A 17,970-nucleotide genomic window follows, 5' to 3' on the forward strand; every position below is an offset into this window, starting at 1 on the left:
ATCATCAAGAGCATCTTTAATGTGTTTGGGATTTTTAAAATCCACCCAAAGAAAGACATCTACGTGTTTTTTTTCTTGTACCACTTGCGATAGGAAGCCTTAGACAATGGTTTGGAGCTAAGATGTTGAGATTCCCACCTGCATTACTGATGATGAATATATTTATTAGATAGAATGTTAGAGTACAAGTACAGTCACACAGTAGCACGTATTACAGTACAAGTACAGTCAAACATCCTGTCTAAGAGGAGCATTTCTAAAAAGCCCTTGCGGTCTTGTTTCCGTTGAAAGTCCTTAGTAGCACATAAATCATCGACATTTAACAATACAAATAAAATTTGTAAATTCTAAATTAAATTACTCCACAGATGTCTTGTCTCCTTTCCAGCCCAGTTCTGCTCAAAGGACTGAAATGCATCTGAAAAGCAATGTTTGTCTTTAATAACTACATGTTTGCAACTGTGGATAATCCTGAAAATTATAATTCTATTAATTAATGTGGAAAACAATAAATAAAACCAGTAAATGGTAAATAAATGCCGTTCTTCCTTAAGTTCCTTGTATAGTTTCCTGTGCCTGGGCTCAGATTTGTTGTATTGTTACACTGATTTTAAGATATTTAAACTAGATTTAGACACAGTAAGGCTTTTCTTTTTAGTCAGTGCTATTATAAGTGCTAGTAATGAAATGGAAGTCATATTTCTTAGCAGAATATTAAAAGCGCTTTTTTTTTTATAGATGTCATATTTTGACATGTGCTATGAAGGAAAGCACTGGTGTAAATACATTTCTGTCACTGTTGCTGGACAAAATGGAAAACCTACGCTGACTAAATAAAGTCAAATAAAATATTTTACTATGATGAATTGAAGATGAAGGTAGATTTGGGAAGATGAGTCCATCCAATCGGTGGATTTAAAGGCCTCTTCGTGGCTGGACGTAATGATGAGTTAGTAAGGCGCTCAGTATAAGTGAACATTTCCATGCTTTAAATCCCATAAGTCGTAAAAAGGCCTGTTAAAACAACATAAATTAGTAAATACTCACAAGGCATACGAAAGAACACATTTCTTTTGGTGACGTCGGCAAATGAATCCATTAGGTCAGGGGTTATATAAAATATAAAATAGGCTTTTAGTATAAATGAAGTATGCGGTTCTTATTTTCCCCTCCATTTAGATGGGCTACATGACAGTAGAGGAACACAGCGGCTCCCTGCTGCACCTGAAAAGATCCCCGGGCATTCGTTCTTGGTCTCTTCTTGTTGGTAAGCATGTGAGGAGAATGAAAATAAAATAAAACACTCTGCAGCCCATATCCTATGCCTCCAGAAAATATTATGTAATTCTGTTTTGTAGTTTGTTTAGTAAAACATAGCCACCTTTGCTGAGGTAATAAATAACACAAGCTGAGCTACCGTTCACTCTAGATGTTCAAAATGCCATTAAAATGTTTCATTTGTCTCCTGACTGTGCTTCTAAAATAAGAGGTGAATCATTTTAATTGCAGGTATAGCATCTGTTGGATTGGCAGCTGCGTACTACAGCCCAGGTGCACGAAATACACGTTTGTCTATTTTCACTCTTGATTTACATAAGTCTGCTTTTCCTGACTGTAACTCTCTATTTGCTCGGATCCCACAGACAGCATCTTGTGGAAGCTTTTCTATGTGACTGGCTGTCTGTTTGTAGCCATGCAGAACATGGAGGACTGGGAGGAGGCTGTGTTTGACAAGACTAAGAACCTGGTTGAGCTCAAGAGCTTCAGCTTGTACACTTTAGTCTTGACCTTGTGGAGGAAGGGGCAAGAAAAAGGTCCGTAACTTTGCAGAGTGGATTGCCCATCACGATATTTTCTACTGCTCGATTGAGTTTAATGTTTTCTTCTCAGTTGTGTTGGATCTGACACAGCTGTGTGACGTCTGCGTCCAGGAAGAGAAGGTCCGCTATTTGGGGAAGGGGTACCTGCTGATGCTACGCCTGGCTGCAGGCTTCTCCTACCCCCTGACCCAGAGTGCCACACTTGGGGGACGTAGGTAGGTGACACCGCCATCATATAAAACGTATCATTTTGCATCCTTCTTTAATTTTGAAGCCATGATTTTAGTCACAATCAGCAAATCAATGCATTAGAAGTTTGTGATTGCTCTACCTATTGTTGTCACAACATTTTTCACCATTTTAATTTTAGATGAAATACGTTCAGTGTCTTGATTGCAGGATGAAAGTCTTCACTGCCTCTCACTTGAATGGTTTCAATGTAATAATATTCGGCTGTTCTCCCTCTGCTCCATCCGTCTGCCAGCGACGTGGAGGCATTGGCTGCACTGTTGAAGCACTTTCTGGGACTGGAGGAGCTGCAGCAGCGCAGGCGGCAGGAGGAAGAGGCGAAGGCCGAGTACGGAGAGGACGAGGAGGAAGATTCCTTAGACTGCTGTGATTCAGAGGATGAAGAAGTGGAACTTTGATTTCACCGGGACATGCAGTCCTTTTTTAGCTAGTGGGTTTGCGTCATTTTTACATGTTGTAGTTTTAGCATGTGCATGTAACACCAGGGATATATATATATATATATACTCTTCCAGGGCCTCTTTATAGACGTCAGTGTGCCTGTGCACAAGGCTGAACAGGCAAATGATCTGACAAGCTTTTTTCCTGCTGGATCCAAAAGGAAACTCATGACTCATTTTTCGTGACTAATCCATAAGAGAAGTTCGTCGGTTAGACCATAATTGACTGATTTGAGGGTTGTAGGATTTCATTTAGGTTCTATCAGTGCACAGCAACTCTCTATTGGTGAGTAGGGGATATATAGACGTGATTGAAAATAACAGGACTCTTTTAGAGATCTAAAACAAAATCGCAGAATGAATATTTACCTCAAATCAAGTTTTTTTTAATTAATCTGAACTTTTTTTTGATCATATTTTTTCTTTGTCTAGTATGGAGCGTTTATGTTAGGCGGAGCGTAGGAAGGGACACTGGGAGGGTGGTAGTGGTAAAAATGTATATTTAATTTCCATGTGAAATACTCATACTGGACGTTTTGACTCAATACTTTGAACGTTCAAGTTCATTTTCTGAAGAGAATGCTACAGGAAATAGATTTACTGTCATTGTAAAGTACATGTACAGCACTGCAAATGAATATCACGCCTCACCCCTTTGGAGATAATTACTATTTGGGAATATGCCCCAGATTGCAGTTTTATGTGCCTTCCTACTGAACTCTAATGAGTGTTTACGTGCGTAATTCAATGGAAAGTTACTTTCCCATCGTTCTCAGAACTGCCCAGTCGATAATCACCTTCTGCACGTTTATTCATAACCAACCTGCAACCCAGATGAATGCATGCACAAGCTGTAATCAACCATGAAAGATTCTCATGGCTCTAAGAGTGCACGAGATTGTGTGTGAAATGCTACTTAAGGTTCTGTTTGTTTGTTTTTTAATCTCAGGCAAACATTTTGGTATTTAACTCATGGTTATTTTGCCATGTTTGGGTTTGGGAACGTCTGATTTCTGCTTTGCTGCAAAGGAAATGAGAAACCTTTTTCGTTGGCTGGTTTTATTACTTTGATACATATGCAGGATATATGAAGTTGTTTTATAGATAAATACAGAGACGGTATTTCCCTCATTAGTTCCATTAACATGGTCAAGGTTTGTATTAATTAGACATTAAAACACTTCATTTTTGAATTGATCCAAAAAGCAGTTTCATTCCGAGTTAATTAAATGTTCTACGGCACCATCTCCTTCACACAGGCTCTGATGTTCTCGGTTATCCTCTGTAAAGGGGCCACCACAGGGCTCACATGCTCTTCTATCCACTCCTGGGCTGTTGAATCTGGGTAAAGACGCACCATCTCCTCCCTCAACGCATCCACCTTCTGTTGCAATGTGGTTAAGAATCTGAGGGGGACAAGGGCACTGGGGTGTTCCTCTAAAAGGCTGAACAGGTGTTTTTGAAGAAAGACGAGACACAAGACTTACGTTAATGCCTGGCTGTGAATCTGCATCGTGATGAGAGGGGTTACCAGCTTCCTCTGCCGGTGGTAAGGGCTGAACCATCCTCTTACGAACCTACGGCAGTGCGGGGAGAGAGTTTTATAATAGCTGTACACAGACGCCAAGCAATAACAATCTGTCTACTTCTGCAAAATAAAAATACTTTTATTGGATTTCATGCAAAGACTTGGATGTAAACACGTCTCTTACAGTGAATGATTCGCTCCCTGCTCCATGTGTCAGTCAGGGAGACGAGCAAAAACAGAGCTGCACCACCAGCTCCACCACTAGAGAGGCTAATGCTATGCTAGGTTGCTACTGGCTGTACCTACACTGTACATGAACTGATTCAACTGGCTCTTTGGTGGGAGAGCACAAGCAATTCAGGATCCCTGTCCGTGACTCACATGTCATTCTCAAACAAGCGGATGTCATCCGAGTTCAGCAGTGAATTCAGCTCCACGATGAATTCAGCCAGCCTCCTTCCAGGGAACAGTGACTCTCCTGCAGACGTCCTGCGGGTCACAGGAAACAAACCCCCCCTTCACCTACAGCTATTAGCGTGGTTCACAACACAGCGTTGAATCTCACCTCTCCATGGCCTCCACCTCCACCGAGGAGATGCCCAGTGTCTCGGCTACCTTGTTTTGAGCCTCCGTGTTGAAATGGCCATACTTGAGGGTCTGAAGACAGGCTACCAGTGATGGAAGAGCCACGGGCATCAGCTCACACAGCACGGACAGATGGTCGTACCTGATGGGGGACAGAGTGGATCACGTAGAAAGCCCTGTGCTCTGATCTGCCGTGCTGTCCGAGGTGCTCGATGGAAAGCACGACACATTCACACATAAAGTCCTGCATTCAAAAAAAAAAAGTCCTGCAAAATAGCAACAACACTTTAGACAAATACTCCACTTACTTTTGCCAGCCGGTGAGTGCGATGCCCTGCAGTTTTACGCCAGGAGATAGAGAAGCAGACACCTTCAGCCACTGCAAGTGATTATCCACGTGCCTCTGGGTGCTGGGCACACAGTTATACACACTGGTGGATCCCTTAAAGGAGCTGGCAACCCAGAGCTCTGACATACTGGCGCTGCAGTACTTCTCCAGCAGAGACACTGGGCAAGACAGTCAATATACATGACTAGCAAAAATCCTGTGTGTGCTGAAATGATCCGATAATGCAGAAAGCCGTTCCTACCGGTTTTCTCCACATCCAGATTGGGGTTATAATCCCACAACATGGGCTGGACGAGTCCCACTAGACCGCTAGCTGTAACATGAGTGAGGAGAGTCTGTAAAGCTGTGAGGTAGATTATTACAAGTAACTTTCATACATGCATTAGTTTCAGAGAAGAAAAATATGCGTTTATTTGCGTTTAGTTAATCTCAATCTGTAATCTCTTTACGATTTTACACATTCTGTATTCTGAAATAAGCAAGCGTGTGTGTGTGTGTGTGTGTGTTTATACACGCTATCCATCCATCCCTCACCTTTCAGCATGTCGTGGTTCATGCCTCTCATCATATCATCCCACATTATGATAGTCATGTGAGGCCACGCCTCCTTTATGGCCTTGGCCACCTTGGTCACGTGACTCAAGAAAAGCTGCTCCACCGTACGTCCAGGAGCGGCCAGCCACAGTTTGGACTCCTCCCCCTCGCCAAGGATGTACACCTTGAGGTGACGGAGACGAGGACAGCAGAGAATAGACGATCACTTCGACAGTAACTCAACGGAAGGGCAGTCCTTACCTCGTCGGCTCCAATGTGCAGCGTGTTCAGGCCCGGGTGCAGCTTCACCACCTGCCTCAGCATCTCCATCACCAACCGCACCCCCTCCGCCTTGTGGGGGTTCAGAGTGCCAACACAGTAGGGCACCTCTCTCAGGCTCCACATGGACCGATGCTTCAGGACAAACTGAGACAGAAAGGGGACAAGGGCAGGTCATAGAGCCAATGGACAATCCTAAACGGGATGCGCTCCTCACCTCCATGTGACCAAAGGTCTGCACAAGCGGGATGATCTCTATGCCCTTAGATTTGGCACATTTCTGCATGGACAGCAGCTCCTCTTGGCTGCGAGTGGAGCGTACAGCAAACAGAATGAATTACACCGTGCCCATAAATCAGGGGGGGAGCCGTGTTTATGAGACACACTGCACCTGTAAGATGGCTGTGCCGCGGCCCGCAGCAGCTTCAGCTCCCCCTCATAAGGAAACATGTCCTCATATTCCACCAGCAGCCCATCCACTCCCAGCTGGGAGAACAGCTCAATCAGCTGAGGAGAGAAAACGGAAAATCAGAGCGTTGACCACGACACGACCGATGACGCTGTCGAGCTCTCACCCTGTGGAGGTAGTCCAGCCGCGGGGGGGCCCCTTTCAGATCCAGGTGGACTAATTTCTTCCCTTTAGGCCATGGTGGACATGCCATTCCGCCTAGCGCCGCATATCGACAATGATATTATTCAGAAGGTGCGCGACTCTTTGTGCGTGAACAATAGATACGTCTGACTCACCTGAACAGGGACAAAGCAGGAATCAGACTGGGGGACAGTGCGGGGACGCAGAGCTTGAGACAGGTTACTTGTATTCCGGCACGAATCGCCTTTTCCGCTCCCAATCCTCACGATGCAATAACAATACAGACAGTATAAGTTATCGATTAACCTGGTCTGAACAGGAAGAGCAATGGATGAAATAACAGCACACACAGTATAGGTCATCGATTAACCTGGTCTGAACAGGAAAAGCAATGGATGAACCAATGGCTGGGCCGATACGCGACAACCCGGAAGTAAAGCGGCTCGGCTCAGCGCGCGAGACAAGCCGATGGCGCGGCTTGTGGAATAGGAGCCGTCGCGGGTTCGAGTCGAAATGGCGCTACTGCGAATAAGAAATGCGAAGGGTTCGAATTCAACAGAGATAGAGAAGAAGATTAAAAGGTAAAATGATGTACTCTTGTGAATGTGCGGCGGGGGGAGGGGGGGCTGCACTTGTTCCGGGTGATGTCACCGCACAAATCCACGCGGATGTGATCCAGAACATGGTTAAAGTGACGTGATTGACGCTGCAGGTCCAAAGTGTCCACTGTGGACGGTTACCTCCACACATCGGTACAACGAGGAGTGATCGATCCGCAGTAACACACTGAATTAAACCAATAACGTAATATGTGTATCTATCTACCTGTCTATCTGTCTATCTACCTCTATTTGTCTACCTATCTATCATCTATTTATCTGTCTATTTATCATCTATCTCTCATCTATCCATCTCTATCTCTATCTACCTCCATTATTACATGTCAGTGTGCTTCTCGCTGAGTCTTATGTTAATGAATAACTTATTATTCCAGATCAGATGAGCCTTTTATGTGAGCATTGAGGACGCCTTTGAGAATATTTTTGTCACTTCTATTTTATTACAAAGTCACTATTCAGCTCAGTTATTCTGCGTTTGCGTTGATGCTTGACCTTCGAACCATTTATCACTTTATTGCTTTACTAACAAGCGACTATTGAAGTGTGTTATTGATAAAACATTTACAGCCAGTCCTTCGCTGTGTGCTGCTCAGGGGTAATGCTCTGCGGCAGGGATCTGTATGGCGGGGGTCCCGATGGCCCCTGGCGTGGCTCCTCTTCACTCTGTCTGTGTGCTGGCTGACCTGGTTCTACGTGAGCTCTCTGGACAGCGACGTCACAGAAACCCTGGTCAGTCGAGGCGAGCTGGTCTCATCGCAGCCCAGAGTCTACGCCGTTCAGTGCTCTGAAGACTACGACAACTACAAACGCTACGCAGGTGAGCCCCCCCCCCCCCCCGGAGTCTAACGGGTAGGTTCAGTTTGAGTCGACCTGCCAGAGGAGAAAAGAAACGTCGTTTTTTCGCTTTGTGCCTCTTTAGCTCTTCGTCATGGATCCAAAGAAAGGCAGCAGAAATATTATTGGAAAAGATCAAAGTAAAGTAGTCAGAACAACTGTTGAATTGAAGAAGGAAATAATCGCCAAATATGAAAACGGCGTCCGTCTCTGGGATCTCGCTGCAGCACGGGATGGAGAAATCAACGATTGTAACTTTTCTTAAGAAAACTGAGCTAAAGAGAAGGATAACATAAAAACTAGGACAGTTACCCAGTCACTTTATGGAGGAGGACTCCCTTTCAAAGGAGGAGCCCTCCTCCCTCCTGACACTGCAGCCACAACGGTGTGTAAATACAGAATTGTGTATCGTGCTTTTGTTTTACCTACTGTTTACACTTTTATGTGTTTTCTGTTACACGCAGTTACATATTAATGTCACTGTAGGCGTGTAAATGTGCATTTATCTGGTGCGTAGGAACGGATTCATCGCGTTTCTATTATTTCTTATGTGAAATATAGTTTCGGTTTACGAACATGTTGGCGAACCGAGGTTCCACTGTATTTTCACTCCCCCCCCCTTCTCCGTCCCTCCCCCTCTGCATTGACTCTGCGCTTCCAAGTTTCCAAATGGAGTTGAAAATGCTTTGAAGCTATCAGTGACAGAATAATAATAAAAATCGGAATAGGCCAAACGAATTGTTTGCTGTCATGAGCACAGACTCGATTCATAAACCTTGTTTTGCACTTTTCCTGTCTGCTATGGCGACCAGAGCTTATTGCACCATTTAATCTTGATATCATATCTCTAACTGTAACGCCCCCCCCCCCCCCCCCAGGGTGCACGCCTCAGACGTGTCGTCGTGCAGTCACAGATGGCGTGGTGACGAGGGAGGAAGCGCAGCTCCTCAGGAGGTAAAGGCTTTGTCTCATCCCTTCTCGCCTTCTCTGGCTGTTTCCCTGTTCGCTGCCTCTAAGTTCAACCGGCGTGTGTCTCCGACGCAGGCTGGCAGAGAGAGGACTCGCATTGGCTGGCTCGGAGGGAGGAGTGAGTATATCACACCTCCTTTCCCATCCTATTCCTGCATCACTTTCCATGATTTATACCCTGAAGACGTGCATCTCGTTGGCTTCTTTGATTTTTATATCGTTAAAGTTATCCTCACATTCACCTGCGATGGAGCTGCTGGTCTGTCATCATCAGCACGAGTGGAGTTTCCCCCAGTAGTGAGGGGCATCTCTATCCTGCCTTAGTTTCTTACAATGAGTTAAACTTCGCCCAAATCAGTATTCAAGACGCAGCTTTAAAATCCTGCAGCCAGTTATTTCGTCAGTCTTTAATCGACAGGCAATAACTGAGTAATGTGAACCCATCAGATCTATCTACCGAGCTGCACCCTGGCGGATCTTGTAGTTTCCTTCTTCCTTCCGGCTCGTCCCGCCAGGCGTCGCCTCAGCAAACAAACCTGAGCTACTTATGCTTGTCCATATTTTAGAGGCACAGTTCGTGTTCTGGTTTAATGCAGATTCCTGGCTGTAATGGGCTTCTATCGGCAGTAGGGGGCAGTCTGGCACAATAAGCAGTGGCCCACCGGGATGAGTCACATTCTCATTCCATAAAGGGACGCTTTGAGAGTGCTTGAGTGACAGGAGAGGAAGCAGCGGAAGGACTTGTTGTTTGATTTTTTTGTAAAACTCGAGTGTCCCGGAGGAGAGAATGTCTTAAAAAGGGCTCGGCGGGAACAACAGAAATGTTGAAACGATAATATCCGTGCAGTTACATCCCCAGGCAGCATTCATTATACGACCGGTTTGTCTTTGGCACTAATTCCTGTTTTCCTTGCAGGCTTCCATACTGGACCTGCACTCTGGAGCCCTGTCCATGGGGAAACAGTTTGTCAACATCTACAGGTGGGAAAGTTAACCTTGTCCCTTGTTCATCCATCTCGGAGTTGACGCTCATGCTTCCATGGCGCCTTCCATAATTTGTTTAGTTTGCAGAAATGCATTCACCAAATATGGAAGTCGGCATCAATCTTTATGCTGCTTTAGGTGAGCCATCTTCTCCAGGTTCAGTCACCCATATGTCCCCCATTTATCATCTGCTCCTCTCACTCCTCCCCCACCTGTTCACGTTTCCCTCTTTTGGCCCCCGTGTGAAGCAGTCGGGTGTTTATGATCTGTTGTTTTTGGATGGCTAGATGTTATGCCTCTCTGGGTAATGCTGCAACCTACCGTACAGCGCTCATCATCCATGCCCCCCTCCAGCTGCTGTTTCTGTGTCTGCGCTCCGATGTCTCCGATCGGTCTCGTCTACAGCCCAACCTGTCTGTCTGTAATTCCGCTGCAGGTACTTTGGGGATCAGGTCGGGGAAGTGTTCACAGAGGAGGATTTCCAGCTTTACAGGTGAATAAGGAACTGTGATTAGAAGGCAGCCATGGTTTATGGCACGCGATACCTAAATTGTGCTTCGTGCAAAGTAACAGAAGAACATTTTCCCTTGCGTAAACCCTTTGCTTTTATTGCCTTTGAATATATATGAAGATGAATATATGTATTAGATAGTATGTTAGAGTACAAGTACAGTCACACAGTAACATGTATTACAGTACGAATAAAGTCAAACATCCTGTCTAAGAGGAGCATTTCAAGAAAGCCCTTGCAGTCTTGTTTTTCCGTTAAGTCCTTAGTACATAAATCATCGACAATTAACAATACAAATAAAAATAAAACCAATATTCAGTAACTCAATTGATGCAAAGTAACATTAGAAAAACAAAAATAAAATGATTTTACACCACCGATGCAAACTAACAATAAATCTAAAATAAATTACACCACTTCTATTTGAAGAAGCTTATAATGACCTTTTAGATGCAGCAAGAAGAACAGGAGTACCGAAATAAAAGTCTGATTATTGCCACAAACTACTGGCAGTGTGCTGCACACGTCACTATCCTCAGTTATTATTATTATCCTAACCTCCTCGAGTAAAGACGACCGATCTGTGTTTCATCGCCAGAGCCGTACGTGAGCGAATCCAGGCAGTCGTTGCCGAGACATTCGGGTTGGACGTGACTCTGATGTACCTCACGAAGCCCACATTCTTCTCCAGAATCAACAGCACAGCAGCCAAGACCCAGCACGACGAGTACTGGCACCCGCACGTAGATAAGGTAACAAACGGCGGCGCCTCATTCTACATTTATGAACTGCAGTTGCATTGGGGCGTCTCTCATAGCCGGTGGAATCCTCGCCAGCCACGTCTGTTTGTTGATCTCGCTCAGGGTCCCCCTCACAGAGATTGGCCTGATGGAGGAAACGGGTTCAGATTGTCTCCTGACTTTGACTTTAACAAGCTCGCCAGCACCTGCTGCTCACTTCGGTTCTAACATCCGGCTGCAGCGACTTTAACTCTTAATTTTTTCGCATTCTTTTCTGTCACTGCTTTTATTGTTGTTGTTTATTTTTTATTGTTAGAGGCATCAAAGTTGCTCATTGTAAGAAACCTTTGAGGCGAGTTTTTAATAGACGCTTGTCTGGGGAGAAATGATCTGAGAACTTTAAAGAATATTAAGTAACTATTTCAGAGAGTTTGATTTTTAGAACGATGCCGTTTAGTGTTAGCAACCCTGACTGCCGACCGCAGGATACATATTTCTGTCACTTGTGAAACTCAATTTATATCTGCTAACTGAGAAAATGACTCAACCCCACCCTGATGGGAAGTCGGGTGAGTTTTGTTAGACTAACAGATCATGCCTTTTAGCATGCATTTAGCATTTAGCACCCCGGAGCCGCTGGAATGGCTGTAGAGCTAACTTCAGCACCAGTATCTCTTTACAGGGTCATAAATCTCGCCGCTGTCTTCCTCCCTCTCCGTTAGGTGACTTATGGCTCTTTTGACTACACCTCCCTCCTGTACCTGTCTGATTATGGAACCGACTTCACTGGTGGGAGATTCATCTTCATGGACCAAAATGGTAACCGGACCGTGGAGCCACGAGCAGGTAACTAACTACCAGCTAGTGAAGACCCCTAGCGTCACAGAGTGCTAGTGAGGACGCTTTAGCTCCTTTAAAGCCTGGTATTTGCGACGCAGCCTGTGAGGAACGCCGGGGAACCCGAGCGGTTGTCTTTACACAGCCATACTTCAATATAAGTGATACATCCCTGCTTAAAATATGAACCGCTGTACTGAGCTGCATTAGCGAATATGAGGGTGGCTTTAGAAATCTAAATGAGTAGCAAAGTGGGTGTAATCCTCTATAAGAGGGCAATTAGCAGCACAGGGGATTAAGCTTTAATTGGTTTAACGGTAGAACTCATAATAACATCTTGATCTCATAGGAAATACAATGGTGGCGCCTCTTAATACGGCCTTGCTACCTTTTTTTAGCTTGAGCTACTTTAAAGTGTTCCGCTTTGACTCACACTCGCATAAAGTTGTACTTCCCCAAGAATATGAAACAAAAAAATGTGTCCATTCTGCCCAAGTAAAGTGTGTATGTGAGAAACGCGTGATGCGTTTGTGTGTGAAAGTGCAACAGAGATCTATGAATAGAAAACCCACGTGTGCCGTCAATGCTGATGTTCTGACAGGCTGCCACTAAAAGACGGATGCAGGAAAACACCCGAATGCAATCTGGGTAAAGCAGTGAAAGGGATATTTTAAACTTTGTTGTGCAAAAAAAAAACATTTGATAAAATACAATACCTGAGTTTACGTGGAATCTACAGAATGAGTTCAATAGCTCCTTCATGTTCCAGAAAACACACACACGGGGGGAAAGATGTACAAATATAGGGGACAAAGGGACACATCTTTGCGACACAAGAACATGCTAGATTTGTTGCAGCTGTTGACATCGATGCCATTTGGCACACAAGCTAGCTCAATCAGTAATCGGGCAATAGGATAGCATTTGATCAATAAATGTATCTGATTGATTGAAAGCCAGGCAACAAGAGTGCAGCACCCTCTTACCCTCGGCATGTGTCTTATTATAAGACACATTATTCTATTTTATTGTGATAAATAATGCAAGTTTACTACACGTCCAATCAAACTATAGGATTACGCAAAAAATATCAATGCATACCAGACCAGCATCAGAGGCTTGTATCAAAGTGGAGGTGTGACACCGTCTGGGAGCTATTGCTAACCATGCTAGCGATAGCTAACCAAATATGAATATGTTGGTTACCCAACATGGTGCTGTTCTGAAGGCTGGGGCAACGACCCATCCCTTGAAGGGTTTCAGGTCAAAACCTCTCGAGGCGTTATCGTTTCCTGATATCGTTACTTCCACCTTTTCTTATCTGACATCAAAGCATCCTCTGCTGTCTCTCGTCACATCGTCCCTTCTTTCATTTTGTCCTCTGATGCTTTTCCCACATTCTCTTTATCTCACCATTTGTCCATCATCACCAGCCCTTTAAAAAAACAACCTCCTCCTCTTTATGGCCTTCCTCAGGGCACAGAATACAACAACAAAGGAAGTTGACACTTGCTTTTATTTAGGGACCCTAAAGGTTTGAAACTCATTTTTGGCTTATTCAGTTGCTTGTTTTATTTATTTATTTATTTATTTATTGGTGGGGGGGGGCGTAGGGCCTAGATACAAAAGGCATTTATATAAAATAGATGGAGGGATAGCAGATATATAGAGCAGTTGAGGGACAGAGTGAAAAGGACACATCTGCCACTCCCAGGAGCCAGCAGGGGTTAAGCCGCCATCTTTAACAACCTGAGACGGGACGCTGCTGTTGAACTGCTCCTTTAAATCAGTCTTCTCTTAATTCATCGCCCACTCTCCTTTTTTTGTCGCCCAGGCCGAGTGTCTTTCTTCTCCTCCGGCTCGGAGAACCTCCACCGCGTTGAGAGGGTGACATGGGGGACGCGCTATTCCCTCACCGTGTCCTTTACCTGCGACCCGGAGCACGCCATCGCCGACCCATCGCTGCCCTGAAGAACTCCGGGGGCACGGCCGGCCGGGTGGAACGGGCCCCGTAACAGAGGAGGGGGGTGCAGAGGAGACACGCAATGGAGATAGCCAATCACGTATGGGAGTTCTACTCGTAACGCTGGTAACATGACAGACGGACATTCAGCCGCTCGCCTGAGGAGCGGTCTTAATAAAAGTATTTTTTACCAATGGCTGAAGGGTGTGCTCTCTACGCGTTTGTGTTTTTTGTTTTTTTCATTTAAATAAGAACTGTTAATTTTAAGTAAATCCATAAATCTGTTAAATCACTTTGTCTTCTAAGAAGAACCTTCTCTTTGATCAGGAGCGATTACTCTTTCAAGTGTGTTAGAATTGTCTTCACTGTGGCTGGTGCTGACTGAACACTGAAATAAAAAGGCCACCCAGTATCTTTGGCTCATTCTAGACATTCAGAGTGTCTTCTGTCTGCAAAGATATGATCATTAAGAACTCGGCACACTTCGGTAGCCACGTGATTATTCCATTTTCACGACGTTATCAGAATGCACGTGTGAATCTTCACTCATCACTATTAGAATCGTCCTTTTTCCAGGTAGGCACTCTGCTCAATTCATCGCTGAAGACGTCGCCGTGCTTGCCTTCACCCAACTGCTCAGAACAAACCGCTTCTCACTATCATCTCTGCTTCATAGATTAGTGGTTTGAAGCCTGAAATCCATCAGGGTACAAGATGCTGGCAGGCAACCAAGCGAGAATAGCAGGAACATCTGTACCGAGAACGGACTGGAGACCCCAGAGCTTTTTTTGTTTGTTGCTAACTTCATGGGCAACATCAAAAAATGATGACGTCACAAGATTTATCACACATCAGAGGCTGATCAAATTTGATTTATCCTCAGAAGTCACAGATCTGGATCCTGAAGAAAACCGGCAATGTGAGAGTCGACTTTCCGTGTTGGTGCCACAGGTGGGATCAAAGAGACTGAAGTCAGGTGGTCGTAATGTTGGACAGAATCCAGCAGCAAATGAGACAAAGTCAATGAGCAGAGAACCAATGTCTATTGCTAGTAACCCACAGTTGACATATCAATAACAGTGAAGTAGTACAGTGTAAGAATTTTATAAATACTTTTATTCATTATCATCATCTTAGTGGTGACTTTGCAGGAGGAGAGGAGACCCGGGGAAAGCAGAGTAATATGAAACATGTTTTGCTGAGATTGTAAAAGGAATGTGGACATTGTCTTTACAAATCACAGGTAAAATTACAACTTGATTTTTGAGTCCCCTCTTTAATACAGAAGCAACTTAAGGACAATCTAATGTGTGTGTGTGTGTTTAAACATATCGAATCTCGCTACCAAAGAGTTGTCCTCAGCAGCACGGAGCTGCTGGGGGTCTGAGATACCTGCTTCTTTTCTAGTGAAGGTCAGCAAGGATGCATGTTCTTGCTTTTCTTTTTTTTGTGTCCAGGTCCTCCTGACATCAATCTGGCCATACAACATAAGATGACGCACATTGCTGGTCATATTTGGAAACACAATCTTATTTGTTGTTATCCAAGTCGTGACAGTTGTTGCACCATTGTGACAATGAGAATGAGAATGAGAATGAGTTTCTTCCTGAGGACGAGGAAGTCAAGGAGAGTCAGACTGCATCTCAGAGGGTCTTAGAAAGCAATCAAGGATGTGATGAATCATGAAAGGGTTGCCTCTTCACCAGAAATCAATGAATTACGTCTTGGAAAGTGTTGCCAGAAAAGAATCCTGCAGAGAAATGAACTGGCTGCTCACCGGCGCGCACCGGCCTGCGGGTCACTCCTGGCTCTTGGTGACTTTTCCGTCCCCAGGAAATAACTCTAAATATCGCACTTAAAATAAATCACATGTTTAAATGAAATGCTTTTATTATAGATTGAGGTCTTCTTTATAACATTAACACAAAATAATGCATGCAATACATTTTTACAATGTAATTCTAATGACCTTTTTAGGCACATACATGCCATTTCATGATGTCCCCAAAGCAAATTTACAGTTTCCATGAGAAACATTTGCAATATAATTATAAATAAGTACAAATATGTCTTTATTATTGTGTAGTTCAAGTTAAAAGCTCTTTAATTATAAATATATATAAATGGATATATTCATGTTATTTATTATTTGTATTGAATTCATTGAGTGTCCTTGAAATTGCGTTCCACCCTGTTAGTTTGTGGTTTTTAGCCTTCTGAACGAAAGAAAATGACAATTCCCATGAACGAGCATTCAGGAAGTGTAATCTCTCGTTAGGAGGGAAATACAAGGAGCAAAGTGAGCATCAACAATCTGTTGCCTTTTTTTTTTTTGCCAGTTTTATGGTGTTAGTCTGTATGTCCTACTCTTAAATTTCCACCCTGTTAGTCTAATTTATGAAGAAAGTAAACCACATTTGAAAAAAATTCCAAAGCATGTTTGATCTACAGACTAAAGTACCGTTTAAGTCTGGAGAGACAGATAGATAAGTTTGCTCTTTCATAGAGCAATGACTAATTTAGTTAAAATAATTCCACCCTGTTGGGTTTATAAACTTTCACAGTTCATTTCTTAATCCTATTTTTTTATTTTATTTAAGTGCTTGAGCTCTACCAATACAAGTACCTGAAGGTTCAATATGTCATTTAACTGATACAATGTTAAAAACACACACACAAAAAAAAATCATTATTTCTTTCACAAAGGTTCGCACACTGAAATGTCACCAATAGCCCAGAATGACCCCTGTGCGTAATGGAGAGACCCCCCCGCCATCCATCCTCCTCCACGTGGCTCGTGCATCACCTCCATGTCCCCATGACCAGCGTCTCGGAGTTGAACTCGAACTGATTGCTGGAGGACGCAGACTTCCCCCACGAGTGGAGGCTGGGCGGCCGCTGCCGGAAGGAGGACGTGTACCTGTAGAAGCTCCTGTGCCTGTTCTTCAGGTACTCCCGGTAGTTCTTGGTGAGGAGCGTGTAGAGGAAAGGGTTAATGCAGCTGTTGCTGTAGGTGAGGCTCGCCACCAGGTAGTTGATACAGGTGTGCGTGCGCGCGGCCAGGCGCAGGGGCTCGGCGCGGTACAGCGGCAGCAGCTGCCAGATCCAGAAGGGCAGGAAGCAGACCCAGAAGAGCAGCACGATGGCGAAGATCATGAGCAGCACCCTCTGCTTGGGCGAGCGCGCAGGGACGCGCCCTCCTCGGCGGAACGCGCAGTTATTCTGGGACTCCAAATACGTGCGCGCCAACCTGACGTACAGGTAACCGATGACGAGCCCCGGAGCCATGATGCTGGTGCCGAACAGCACCGTCACGTACACTTTATACGCCAGGGGCGCCCAGGTGGGGGCGCACATCCTCTTCACCCCCCCGCCGGGCACGCGCTTGCTGGTCTGCGCGACCATGACCATCATGGGCACGGCGAGCACCAGGGACAGCATCCAGACGCCCCACGCCAGCGCTTTGCGGTAACCCTTGGAGCGCGTCACCGTGTCCAGCGGCTTGGTGACGGCCAGGTAGCGCTCCGTGCACATGACCGTGAGCGTGAAGATGCTCGCGTGCATGGTGAGCAGGTCCAGGCTGAGCAGGACGCGGCAGCCCACGTCCCCGAAGTACCAGTCCTTCAGGAAGTAGGTGGACACCACGAAGGGGATGGTGGACAGGTAGAGCAGGTCCGCCACCGCCAGGTTCACGATGGACACGTGCATGGAGGTGGCGAAGCGCATGGAGTGGCGCATCACCACCAGCGTGTAAACGTTCCCCGACACCCCGATGACGTAGACGAGCGAGAGAAGAGTCCCGAAAGTCGAGGTGACGACGAGCTCCGGGTCCGCGGCGCGCGGCGGACGCACATCCAGACCGGCAGAGTGGTTGTTCATCGCGCGTCTCCTCCGCGCTCCGCTCCTGCTGCGCGCGAGAAGTTTGGGAAGATGCGCGCCGGGCGCAGGTTGCGTCCTGCTCATCCGACGCGCAGCCCGCCGCTCCGTGCATGGTCCTGACGTCACGCTGGAGATGTTTTAATCATAAATACATTTCATCGTGGGGCAAATGTAAAGAGTTTTCAGCTCCATTCAAAGGGTAGGAGAAATAAAGAGAGGAGAGGATGCCGCAGAGCCAGAGTATATTAATATATATC

General features: G+C 45.3%; 4 protein-coding genes across 4 annotated transcripts; 2 read left to right on the plus strand and 2 right to left on the minus strand.

The window, feature by feature from the left end:
* Positions 1-1,179: 1,179 nt before the first annotated feature.
* Positions 1,180-2,516, plus strand: LOC137914653 (cytochrome b-245 chaperone 1 homolog). The gene is made up of 5 exons (XM_068758166.1): positions 1,180-1,267; positions 1,510-1,551; positions 1,644-1,814; positions 1,891-2,035; positions 2,305-2,516. Exons 1-5 carry the CDS (start codon positions 1,180-1,182, stop codon positions 2,465-2,467), a joined length of 609 nt encoding a protein of 202 aa, XP_068614267.1. The 3' UTR covers positions 2,468-2,516.
* Positions 2,517-3,743: 1,227 nt separating this feature from the next.
* Positions 3,744-6,606, minus strand: LOC137914651 (hexosaminidase D-like). The gene is given in 12 exon segments (XM_068758165.1): positions 3,744-3,915; positions 3,997-4,086; positions 4,419-4,512; positions 4,586-4,764; positions 4,931-5,129; positions 5,213-5,284; positions 5,506-5,689; positions 5,767-5,931; positions 6,002-6,089; positions 6,176-6,291; positions 6,360-6,451; positions 6,532-6,606. Coding segments are annotated over 11 exon segments (1,446 nt in total). The 5' UTR covers positions 6,447-6,451; positions 6,532-6,606.
* Positions 6,607-6,889: 283 nt separating this feature from the next.
* Positions 6,890-14,252, plus strand: LOC137914663 (2-oxoglutarate and iron-dependent oxygenase domain-containing protein 3-like). Its single transcript, XM_068758179.1, has 9 exons — positions 6,890-6,957; positions 7,590-7,813; positions 8,709-8,784; positions 8,875-8,917; positions 9,716-9,780; positions 10,220-10,276; positions 10,893-11,046; positions 11,757-11,880; positions 13,706-14,252. Exons 1-9 carry the CDS (start codon positions 6,890-6,892, stop codon positions 13,840-13,842), a joined length of 948 nt encoding a protein of 315 aa, XP_068614280.1. The 3' UTR covers positions 13,843-14,252.
* A 2,384-nt stretch (positions 14,253-16,636) lies between these two features.
* On the minus strand, positions 16,637-17,713 carry LOC137914654 (urotensin-2 receptor-like). Its single transcript, XM_068758167.1, has one exon. It carries the CDS (start codon positions 17,711-17,713, stop codon positions 16,637-16,639), a length of 1,077 nt encoding a protein of 358 aa, XP_068614268.1.
* Between the last annotated feature and the right edge of the window lie 257 nt (positions 17,714-17,970).

The sequence above is a fragment of the Brachionichthys hirsutus genome, unplaced genomic scaffold, assembly GCF_040956055.1.
Source record: "Brachionichthys hirsutus isolate HB-005 unplaced genomic scaffold, CSIRO-AGI_Bhir_v1 contig_881, whole genome shotgun sequence".
Lineage (NCBI taxonomy): Eukaryota > Metazoa > Chordata > Actinopteri > Lophiiformes > Brachionichthyidae > Brachionichthys > Brachionichthys hirsutus.